This window comes from Rhinopithecus bieti, unplaced genomic scaffold (genome assembly GCF_001698545.2).
Source record: "Rhinopithecus bieti isolate Rb0 unplaced genomic scaffold, ASM169854v2 scaffold_14885, whole genome shotgun sequence".
In the NCBI taxonomy this organism is placed as follows: Eukaryota; Metazoa; Chordata; class Mammalia; order Primates; family Cercopithecidae; genus Rhinopithecus; species Rhinopithecus bieti.
Window position 1 is genome coordinate 251617 of NW_016807971.1, and position 12194 is coordinate 263810.

Here is a 12194-nt window from a genome sequence, read left to right on the forward strand (position 1 = left end):
TTTTTTTTTTTTTTTTTTTTTTTTTTTTGAGACAGAGTCTCATTTCATCGCCCAAGCTGGAGTGCAATGGCATGATCTCGGCTCACTGCAACCTCCACCTCTGGGGTTTAAGCGCTTTTCCTGCCTCAGCTTCCCAAGTAGCTGGGACTACAGGGATGCAACACCAGGCCCAGCTAATTTTGTATTTTAGAAGAGATGGGATTTCACCATGTTGGCCAGGCTGGTCTTGAATTTCTGACCTCAAGTGATCTGCCCATCTCAGCCTCCCAAAGTGCTGGGATTATAGGCGTGAGCCACAGCATCCCACCTAGTTTGCATTTTAAGAATTTTATATAAATTTTTTAAAAGAAAAGAAAGAAGTTTATATAAATAGAACCATACAGTACTTGTCCTTTTTTGTTTGACTTCTTTCACTTAGTGTAATTATTTTGAGATTTATCTAGGTTTCTGCATGATTCACTAGTCCATTCCATCTTATTGCTCAGTAGTATTCCATTATATGGATATACCACACTTAGCTTATCAATTCACCTATTGATGGACATTTTGTTGATTTCCAGTTTTGGCTATTGCAGATAAAGCTGCTATGAACATTCAAAACTTCATGTGCAAGTCTTTGTGTGGATATATGCTTTTATTTCTCTTGGGTAAATGCCTATAAGTAAAATAGGTAGATTATATGATAGGCCTGGAAACTGCCAATCTGTTTTCTACAGCAATTGCACAGTTTTATATTCCCACCAGCAGTATAAAAAAATTCAGTTCCTCTATATCCTTGCCAACACTTGGTATGATTAGTCTTTTGAATTCTACCCATTCTACTCAGTATATGGTAGTATCTCTTTCTGTTTTAACTTGCATTTCTCTACTGATAAATGATGTTGAACATCTTACCATGTACTTATTTGCCACTTAGGCATATTCTTTAAATGTCTGTTCATATCTTGAGCCTTTTAGTGTTTTTTGTTTGTTTGTTTGTTTGTTTTGAGATGGCGTATTGCTCTGTCACACAGGCTGGAGTGCAGTGGCACGAGATCTTGGCTCACTACAACTTCCACCTCCTGGGTTCAAGCAATTCTCCTGCCTCAGTCTCCCGAGTAGCTAGGACTACAGGTGCCTGTTACCATGCCTGGCTAATGTTTGTATTTTAGTAGAGACAGGGTTTCACCATGTTGGCCAGACTGGTCTCGAACTCCTGACCTCAGGGGATCCGCCCACCTTGGCCTCCTAAAGTGCTAGGGTTATAGGCGTGAGCCACCATGCTTGGCCTTGAGCTCGTTTTAAATTGGGTTATTTTCTTATTAAAGATTTATGACAAGGCCAGGCACTGTGGCTCTGTCTCCCACGTTCAAGCGATTCTCCTGCCTCAGCCACCTGAGTAGCTGGGACTACAGGTGCATGCCACTATGCCCAGTCAGCTAATTTTGTATTTTAGTAGAGACGGGGTTTCACCATGTTGGTGAGGCTAGTCCCAATCTCTTGATCTCGTGATCTGCCTGCCTCAGCCTCCCAAAGTGCTGGGATTACAGGCGTGAGCCACCACACCTGGCCTAAGTTGATTAAATTTTATCAACTTTTCCTTCCTTCCTTCCTTGCCTTTCACCCTTCCCCTTCCCTTTTCCCTTCCCCTTCCCTTTCTGTCTGTCTTTCTTGAGACAGGGTCTGTTTTGTTGCCCGGGCTGGAGTGCAGTGGCATATAGGTATATTGTGCATAGCTCACTGCAGCCTCGACCTTCTGTGCACAAGCGATCCTCCTACCTTTGCCTCTCAAGTAGCTGGGATCACAGGTGCACACCACCATACCTGGCAATTTATCTATTTTTTTGTAGAGATGGGGTCTCATTATGTTACCCAGGCTGGTCTCAAACTCCTGGGCTCAAGCAGTCCTCCTACCTCAGCCTCACAAAGTGCTGAAGCATTAGCCACCACACCTGACCCCTTTTTGTAGAACCAGGTTTCTGTCTAGTAGCATTTTCCTTCTCTTCAAAGAATTTCCTTTAACATTTCTTTCTTTCTTTTTTCCTTTTTTTTTTTTTTTTTTTTTTTTTTTTTATACAGTGTCTCCCAGGCTGGAGTGCAGTGGCATGATCTCAGTTCACTGCAACCTCCACCTCCCAGGTTCAAGCAAGTCTTGTGCCTCAGCCAACCAAGTGTAATAGCTGATACTACAGGTGCATGCCACCATGCCTGGCTATTTTTTTTTGTATTTTTATTAGAGACAGAGTTTCAACATATTGCTCAGGCTGGTCTTGGACTCCTGAGTTTAAGTGATCTGTTCAACTTGGCCTCCCAAATTGCTAGGATTATAGGCATGAGCCACAACACTGGCTTCTCTCTCTTTCTCTCTTTTCTTTTCTTTTCTTTTTTATGTAGCATCTCCCTCTATCATCCAGGCTGGAGTCAGTGGCATGATCCTGGCTCACTGCAGCCTATGTCTCCCAGGCTCAAGCGATCCTCCTTTCTCAGCCTCCTGACTAGCTGGGACTACAGGTGTGTGCCACTCCTTTAGCATTTCTTGTAGCATAAATCTGCTTTTATGTCTGAAAATTATTTCAGCTTTTGTATGACTGAAAGAATTCTTATTTCCTCTTCTCTTTCGAAATACATTTCACTGGTAAAGAATTGTAGCTTGACGGCCTTTTGGGTATTCGCTGTTGTTGTTGACTGTTCCACTATTTTCGCACTCATGTTTGACAAGAAGTCTGCTAGTAATCCATCTTTCTGCTCCTCTACACGTCTTTCTTCTCTAGTTGTTGTTAAGGTTTTATCACTGATCTTAAGTAATTTGATTATTGCCTCGGTACAGTCTTCATGTTTCTTGTGCTGGGGGTTCATGAAGTTTCTTGAATCTTTGGGTGTCCAATTGTCATCCTATTTGGATTTTTTTTGGACATAATTTCTTCAAATATTTTTTTCTGCCCTCCTTCCCCTCTGGAGACTTCAACTGTGTATATTCAACTGAAGTTGTGCTGTGGTTAACTGATGCTCTGTTTGAATTTTTTTCAGGTTTTGTCTTTAAGATGTTAGGCAGGGCCTGAGAAGCATTTATTCTAGAGTTGATTTTTTTTTTCTCTGCTACTGAGCCAAAACCTTCTTACTACGCTAAACAATGCCCTGTGGATTATGAGGTTTTTTTCACCTGACTGTCGGGAATTCCACTGTCGGGAATTCCTGGCACTATTCCTGGCCCTGTGTGATTCCAGGTATGATTCCCTCTTCTCCTTTTGGGTGGTTCTTTCCTAGTACTAGGGTAGTTTCCTCATCTGTATTCTCTGAGCAGAACTCAACTGCATGTTCAAGGAGGATTCTCTGCATAGCTCTGGGCTTTGCTCTGTGATCTCTCAGCTGTGTCTCTGTGCTCTGCAATGTGAACCCTGCCTGCCTTGGCTTCCCTAGATTTCCAGCTCTGTCTCTTCAACTTAGGGAATCTGCTGGTGTCCCACCTCAGTTTTCCTTCCCTGTGCTGTGGTCTGGAAACGCTCTCCAGGCAGTCAGCTGGGGAGAACACAGGGCTAACCTCATTTGTTTCCTAATTCTCAAGGATCAGTGTTCTTTATTGACTGATGTCCAACATCAAAGAGCTCTTGTCTCATGTATTTGTTCCAGTTTTTTAGCTGTTTCAACTGGGAGGATAAACCTGATCTCTGTTACTCCATCTTAACTGGGAGCCAAAATCAAATGCATGCAGTTTTTTTTTTTTTTTGAGATGGAGTCTTGCTCTGTTGCCCAGGCTGGAGTGCAGTAGCGCTATCTTGGCTCATTGCAAGCTCCACCTCCCAGGTTCACGCCATTCTCCTGCCTCAGCCTCCAGAGTAGCTGGGACTACAGGCGCCCACCACCACACCCGGCTAATTTTTTTGTATTTTTAGTAGAGATGGGGTTTCACCGTGTTGACCAGGATGGTCTCGATCTCCTGACCTCGTGATCTGCCTGCCTCAGCCTCCCAAAGTGCTGGGATTACAGGCGTGAGCCACCGTGCCCAGCCAAATGCATGTATTTTTTAACAGCTTTATTGAGACAAAATTTACATGCCATACAATTTGCCCATTTACAGTGTATGGTTCAAGGATAGAAGTTCCTTACAAAACTAAAAATAGAAGTACCATATGATTCAGTAATTCCTCTACTGGGTATATGCACAAAAAAAAAAAAAAAAAAGGAAAAAAGGAAATCAATATATTGAAAAGACATCTGCACTCCATGTTTATTGCAGCATGATTGACAATAGCCAAAATATGGAATCAACCTAGGTGCCCATCAACAGATGAATGGATAAAGAAAATGTGGAATATATACACAATGGAATATCATTCAGCCATAAAAAAACTATGAAATCCTGTTACTAGCAGCAACATGGACAGAATTGGAGATCATTATTTTAAGTGAAATAAGCCAAGCACAGAAAGACAAATATTGCATGTTCTCACTCATATGTGGGAGCTTAAAAAGTAGATCTTATGAAGATAGACAGTAGTTTGGTAGTTACCAGAGACTCTGAAGGGGAGGAGGGAGGTGGGATAACAAGAAGTTGATTAATGGGTACAAATATATAGTTTGAGAGAAGAAATAAGACCTAGTGACAGATAGATGAGTAAGGTGGCTACAGTGTACAATATATTGCATATTTCAAAATAGCTAGGAGAATTTGAATAGTTCTAATATAAAGAAAGACAAATATTTAATTTGATGGATATCCCAAGTACACTGATTTGATCTTTACAAATTATATGAATGTATTAAATTATCACATGTACCCTGAAACTATGCACATTTATTAGGTTGGTGCAAAATTTATTGCATAACGGCAAAACCACAATTACTTTTGCACCAACTTAATAATATTATGCAGCAATTTTTTAAAGTGTATTTTTGTTTGTTTGGTTGATTTGGTTTTTTTTTTTTTTTTTCTTTTTTTGAGACAGAGTCTCACTCTGTCACCCAGGCTGGAGTGCAGTGGTGCAATCTCGGCTCACAGCAACCTCCGCTTCCCAGGTTCAAGCGATTCTCCTGCCTCTGCCTCCTGAGTAGCTGGGATTACAGGTGTGTACCACCACACCCAGTTTTTTTTGTTTGTTTGTTTGTTTTTATTTTTTTATTTTTTTTTAGTAGAGACAGGGTTTCACTGTGTTAGCCAGGATGGTCTTGATCTCCTGACCTCATGATCCACCTGCCTCAGCCTCCCAAAGTGCTGGGATTACAGGCTTGAGCCACCATGCCTGGCCAAAAGTGTATGGTTTAACGGTTTTTAGTATAGTTACAGATTTGTGCAACCATTATCATAATCCTAGGATATTTTCATCAGCCCAAAGAGAAACCCCAAACCACTGGCAGTCACCACCTCCTTTTCCCATCCACCCTAGCAATCACTAATCAACTCTCTGTCTCCACAGATTTGCCCATTCTGGACATTTCACATAAATGGAATCATGCAGTATATGGTTCTTTAAAACTGGCTTCTTTCACTGAGCATGATGTTCTCAAGGTTTATCATTATTGTAGTATTTATCAATACTACATTCCTTTTCATGGCCAAATAATATTCTATTGTATGGATATATAGATTTCCTTTATCCATTTTCCAGTTGATGAACATATGTGTAGTTTTCACTTTTTGGCTATTATGATTAATGCTATATGAAGATTTGTGCACAAGTTTTTATGTGGACATATATTTTCATTTCTCTTAGGTATATACCTAGGAGTAGAATTTCTGGGTCATATGATAAGTCTATGTTTAACATTTTGAGGAACTGCCTAACCATTTTCTTTTTTCTTTCTTTTTTTTTTTTTAGACAGAAAAAAAAAAAAAGGTTGCTCTTGTTGCCAAGGCTGGAGTGCAATGGTACGATCTCGACTCACTGCAACCTCTGCCTTCTGGTTTCAAGCAATTCTCCTGCCTCAGCCTCCCAAGTAGCTGGGATTACAGGTGCCCACCACCATACCTGGCTAATTTTTGGATTTTTAGTAGAGATAGGATTTTGCCATGTTGGCCAGGCTGGTCTCAAACTCCTGACCTCGTGATCCTCCCGCCTTGGCCTCCCAAAGTGCTGCGATTATAGGCATGAGCCACCATGCCCGGTCAGCCATTTTCTAAAGCAACTGCACTGTTTTGCATTTCTGTCAGCAGTGTCTCAGGGATTCAATTTCTCCACATTTTTGTCAACACTTGTTATCATCTATCTTATTGATTATGGCCATCTGACTGAATATGAAGTGGTATCTTATTGTGGCTTTGCTTTGCATTTCCATGATGGCTACTGATGTTGAGCACATTTTCATGTGATTTTTGGCTATAGCAAAACCTTTTATTCTTCAAATGGGTTGTCTTTTTATGGTTGAGTTGTAATTCTGCATACAGTTTCTTTATGCAGACCTATGATTTGTACATCTTTTCTCTCATTTCGTGAGTTGTCTTTTCACTTTTTTGATAGTGTGCGTTGCATCAAAAAGTTTTTTTATGAAGTCCAGTTTATCTGCATGCATTTTTTTAAAGGAAACTTCGTATCAGTCCCTCAAGTGGAAAACATTATCAATGACTTGTCATAGAAAACCGTTGTAAAAATAACTCACACATGTATTTAATAAAGAGAAGTCAAACGTAACAGTAAATGTACTTATAAATAAAATTTTAAATGTGTTCATCCACAGGCTGGCTCACATCACTTTGCTGTGGTATGCGGATCTCACTTTGGGAAACTGAGAGTCACCCCTGTATCCCTGCATCCCCCTGACTTAGTCTTTGGGTATCTTTGGTCACCAGCTTCTTCATCAACAGAATAGAGTACTGAAATAGATTGGTGGTCTTCAGATTTTTTTTTTTTTAAGCCATAGAACCCGTTTTTTCTCCCCCAGCCAATTTTTTTTGCGAACCTTGGCTTACAAAACACATAAGACTCTGCTGGCTACATCAGAATTCCCTGGAGGCTAATGAAAAATACTAGCACCTGGACCCCAATCAAGCCTGCTGAATCCCACTCCAGGGATGGTCCCTGCGGCTTTTTGTCTCACACTGCCCAGGTGATCTCAGGGAGGTACTGATTTGGGCCCTCCTTGCTCCAGGAGCTGGGATCCCTGAATGGAGGAAACTGTTGACTTCAGTTTTCATCAACCACAGTCACCTGCTATAACTGGGACTAAGAACTGGTGAAACACCACAAAGATGCTGCTATGTTTGAAGTCACCCACCAGTTCCTGCCCTGGGGCCCTGGAGAGTTCTCCATGACACAGAGCCTTCCTCCTCCTCCAGCCCTGGCCATAACCCTAGAGCCAACCCCTCAGCTCTCGGGCCCTCCCTTGCCCTGCCTCAAGGCTGTGAGCTCACTCACCTCTTAAACCAGAGCAGCAGGCGAGGATGGCCCTGAGGCTTGAGAAACCTCCTTAGCTTTGGTCCCAGAAGCCATTTCAGCAGGCGGTGGCCCAGGAACGTGAGGACCACACAAGTGAGGACAAACAGAGCCAGGGCCCTCTGGAAATCCAGGAGGCAGGCCACCAGCAGGAAGGCAGCGAACGCTGGGGGACAAGAGAGAAGAGGGGTCAACGGCCAGGACACCACCTCTTCAGGCCCCTGCAGCCCCACCCACGGACTCCACCTTACTCCACCCAGACCGTGGAGGGCAGGAAACTCACCCAACCTCACTGAGCCTGTTTCCTCATCTGGAAATGAAAACAACCATCACTACTGTGTCAAAAGTAGTTAGGAGTTACTGGCAGAAGGCGTTGTGAAAGGGCCTTATCAACTGTAAAGTGCTTACCAAATGCGAGGGAGATGTGTAAGGAGGCCGTGAAGCCAAACAGCAAGAGGTGCTGGGCATCAGTGGAGGATCTGCTGTGGTCCAGCGCCACGCTAGGCCCCGTGGAGGAAGGAGACGAGCCCATCAGCTACTCCATGAAGGAGTTCACATATGTGTGCTGGGACTGCGTTCTGAAATGTTCATCAATGACCGTGCTTCCTGGAGTTTCCTTTCCCCTTTTGCCCTTCTCTCCTTTGAGCCACTCAGCCAGTACATGCATATGCCTCAGAAAGGCGTGTGAGAATGGACAGCTGAGGGGGCGATGTCTAGATTTTTTTTTTTTTTTTTTGAGACAGGGTCTCACTTTGTTGCCCAGGCTGGAGCACAGTGGTGCTATCTCGGCTGACTGCAACCTCCGCCTCCTGGGTCAAAGCAATGCTTCTGCCTTAGCTTCTCGAGTAGCTGGGATTACAGGTACCCACCACCAAGGCTGGCTAATTTTTGTATTTTTGGTAGGGACAGGGTTTCATCATGTTGCTCAGGCTGGTGTTGAACTCCTGGGCTCAAGTGATCCACCCACCTCAGCCTCCCAAAGTGCTGTGATTACAAGTGTAAGCCATTGTGCCTGGCCTCTCCCTGGCTTTTGAATTTCAGAATCCAGGATCCTCAAAGAATGGAAAGGACGCTTAACCATGGATAAAAAATGTGATCTGAAACATCACGAATAAAGGTAAGTTCTACCCAACCACTCTGCTACCAGGCAATAACAAGGACAATGGCATCACAGAGAAAGCGCCTGAGCCTGGCAAGGCTGCCAAGCCAGGTGTGTTTGCAGCGTTGCAAGCAGTGAAGCCTTGTGCCTGGCTTCCTGGTGGAGCCCCAGGGAGGTCCCAGGACTGCAGAGAGAGGAATGCCCATGCGGTGCATGGCAAGCCAGTGAGACTCTGCAGGCACCAAAACAGCAGAAGTGGTCTCCATGAGAGGCCTGAAGAGGAGAGAGGTGGGAGACCAGAATGAGCCCACCATGGGGAAGAGGGCGTCGCCATGGTCACCTGCAAGGATGGAGGACCCAGGACCAGCTGGAGAAGCGGACAAGTCAGGAGGCACTTGAGGAGTAATAATAGATAAGCCCACCCTGGTGACCCCCAGAGAAAGGGATGAAGGGAGATTCCAACTGGACAGAAATTGAGTTCCCGTCACTCACTGGAATGATAAAATTGAGGGAGAAGATAAGTTGAGTTATAAAAAATAAAATGACCTTTCTCTCACATGGAAGCTGGTGGGCCGGAGTTCCTACCTGAACGGGTGTCATTGAGACACACAGGTGGAGCCCCACAGAGTGGTGCTGGGGCTGCTGGTACCGGCCGTGGGGGTTCAGGGGAGGGGGACCTGGCCAGGGAGAGGATCCGTGGTCGCCAGGAGGTGAGCTTAGCACTTCAGGTGCACTTTCACAATGAATCCTCACAAGACCCCTACAAGGTGGGCTCTACAGTGATGCCCACTTGGAGAGCGAGGCCTCTGAGGCCAGCCAAGATGAGTGCCTCACACAGGGAGGGCATGGGGCTAGGAGGCCAAGAAGGTCTGTGCACCTCAGGTCCTGTGCTTTGTGGTTGAGGCGGGCCAGGAAGGCTGGGGGAGTCTGGGCAGACCAGGACAGGGACTTAGGGAGAGGGGGCAGTGTGGAGGAGTCCTCCAGGCAGGGCACAAGAACAGTAGTACTTTTGGAAGTATTTTATTCATCTAGGATCCATTCACAGGGATTGGTTTGGGGATGGGCAGGACCTGAGCTAAGCTCCTTGAAGACCTCCCTGGGACTTTGATTGGAACAGCCAGCAAGAGGCAGCCCCTTCTTCCAAGACTGGGGACACCAAGGCCATCCTTGTTAGTCTGGTGCCAGGGCTGTCGCTGTACCCATGGAGAAGGCCTTCCTGAGGTGAGCAAGCCACTGTCACAGATCAGGAGCCAAGTCCTGAGAATATGAGCTTCATTTCTCTATCACAGCTATTCCCAGAACGTCTGTGAACAGCCTCCCCAGGAAAGAGGTGATGTAATAAAGATATTGAAAAGCCAGAGAAATCAAAGTCACCCAGAGACAGAGAAAGTCACTGCTGACCATTGCAAGGGATCATTTAATGATTCAGTTTGCATTCCTGAAAGCCATGGCAAACGTGGAAATAGGATGAGAGGGATAATTTTCATTCTCTACTGGAGAGAATTCAATTGTTCTTTAAGAGAAACAAATTGGATCTGAGTGAAGGAGGCAGCCAAGGAAACAGATGGTCCTGGCTTCAGACCCTGCCAAAGGTGGACATCACCATCTCTAGGAGAAAGCTGTGAGGAAGCTGTGAGGGACATGGACCCACCCCATCTCAGCAGATGACCCTACTTTAAAGTTCACCAAGCAGACCAGGTCATTGCTGTCACCTCTCTCACTGTCTCTCCCCTCCAGAGCACCTATAATGAGCTCTGCATCTGTACCCATCCTCCTTTTCCTTTTTTCAAAATTTATTTTTATTTTAAAAATTTTTTGTAGAGGTTGGGTCTTGCTGTGTGGCCCAGGCTGGTCTCGAACTCCTGGGCTCAAACAATCCTCCCACTGAAGCCTTCTGAAGTGTTGGGATTACAGGCATGAACCACCTGCCATGCCTGGCCCCTCTTTAATTCCAACCTGTCAGGATGAGGTGAACTTGCTCCTGAAAAGACACCCCTCCCCATGGGGTGGGGAGCTCTTCTACTCTGTGCCAGGGGACGTTGCTCCATCGGTCATCTCTTCATCTCCCATTCCTTCATGTTCCTTCTACAAACTCCCCACCTCAGCTCCTACACACAAAGTGTCTCCCGCCCCAAACTCATGCCCATCCTTGACACTTGGTCACATGCTGCCCATTCATCCTCCCCACCTGACCTCATAAAAATTGATCAAGGCTGGGCGCAGTGGCTCGCGCCTGTAATCCCAGCACTTTGGGAGGCTGAGGCAGGCGGATCACGAGGTCAGGAGATTAAGATCATCCTGGCTAACACGGTGAAACCCTGTCCCTACTAAAAATAAAAAAAATTAGCCAGGCGTGGTGGCAGGCACCTGTAGTCCCAGCTACTCGGGAGGCTGAGGCAGGAGAATGGTGTGAACCCGGAAGGCCGAGGTTGCAGTGAGCCGAGATAGCACCACTGCACTCCAGCCTGGGTGACAGAGCAAGACTCCATCTCAAAAAAAAAAAAAAGGTTGGTTCCAAGATGGCCGAGTAGGAACAGCTCCGGTCTGCAGCTCCCAGCATGCGCGATGCAATAGATGGGTGATTTCTGCATTTCCAACTGAGGTACCGGGTTCATCTCACTGGGGCTTGTCAGTCAGTTGGTGCAGCCCACTTAGCAGGGCGGGGCATCGCCTCGCCCAGGAAGTACAAGGGGTCAGGGAATTCCGTTCCCTAGCAAAGGGAAGCCATGACAGACGGTACCTGGAAAATAGGCACACTCCCACCCTAATACTGTGCTTTTCCAACAGCCTTAGCAAAGGGTGCACCAGGAGATTATATCCCGTGCCTGAATTGGAGGGTCCCACACCCACGGAGCCTCGCTCACTACTAGCACAGCAGTCTGAGATCGAACTGCAAGGCGGCAGCGAGGTTGGGGGAGGGGCGTCCGCCATTGCTGAGGCTTGAGTAGGTAAATAAAGTGGTCCAGAAGCTGGAACTGGGTGGTGTCCACCACAGCTCAAGGAGGCCTCCCTGCCTCTGTAGACTCCACCTCTGGGGGCAGGGCATAGCTGAACAAAAGGCAGCAGAAACTTCTGCAGGCTTAAACGTCCCGTCTGACAGCTTTGAAGAGAGTAGTGGTCCTCCCAGCACAGAGTTTGAGATCTGAGAATGGACACTCTGCCTCCTCACGTGGGTCCCTGACTCCCAGTAGGGGCCAACTGACACCTCCTATGGCTGGGTGCCCCTCTGAGATGAAGCTTCCAGAGGAAGGATCAGGCAGCAACATCTGCCGTTCTGCAATATTTGTGGTTCTGCAGCTTCTCCTGGTGATACCCAGGCAAACAGGGTCTGGAGTGGACCTCCAGCAAACTCCAACAGACCTGCAGTTGAGGGTCCTGACTGCTAGTAGGAAAACTAACAAACAGACAGGACATCCACACCAAAGCCCCATCTGTACATCACCATCATCAAAGACCAAAGGTAGATAAAACCACAAAGATGGGGAGAAACCAGAGCAGAAAAGCTGAAAATTCTAAAATCAGAGTGCCTCTTCTCCTCCAAAGGAATGCAGCTCCTTGCCAGCAATGGAACAAAGCTGGATGGAGAATGACTTTGATGACTTGAGAGAAGAAGACTTCAGACAATTGGTAATAACAAACTTCTCTGAGCTAAAGGAGGATGTTCAAACCCATCGCAAAGAAGCTAAAAACCTTGAAAAAAGATTAGACGAATGGCTAACTAGAATAAACAGTGTAGAGAAGTCTTAAATGAC

General features: G+C 45.8%; 1 protein-coding gene across 8 annotated transcripts in view; it reads right to left on the bottom strand.

Moving 5' to 3' along the window:
* The window catches only part of SLC28A1 (solute carrier family 28 member 1), a 71456-nt gene that overhangs the window by 47377 nt on the left and 11885 nt on the right, over positions 1–12194 (bottom strand). For all 8 annotated transcript variants that reach the window (XM_017884286.1, XM_017884285.1, XM_017884287.1 and 5 more), the window contains one exon: positions 7326–7509. In XM_017884286.1, the coding sequence (XP_017739775.1) occupies positions 7326–7509 (184 nt within the window). The remainder of the gene's footprint in view (positions 1–7325; positions 7510–12194) is intronic.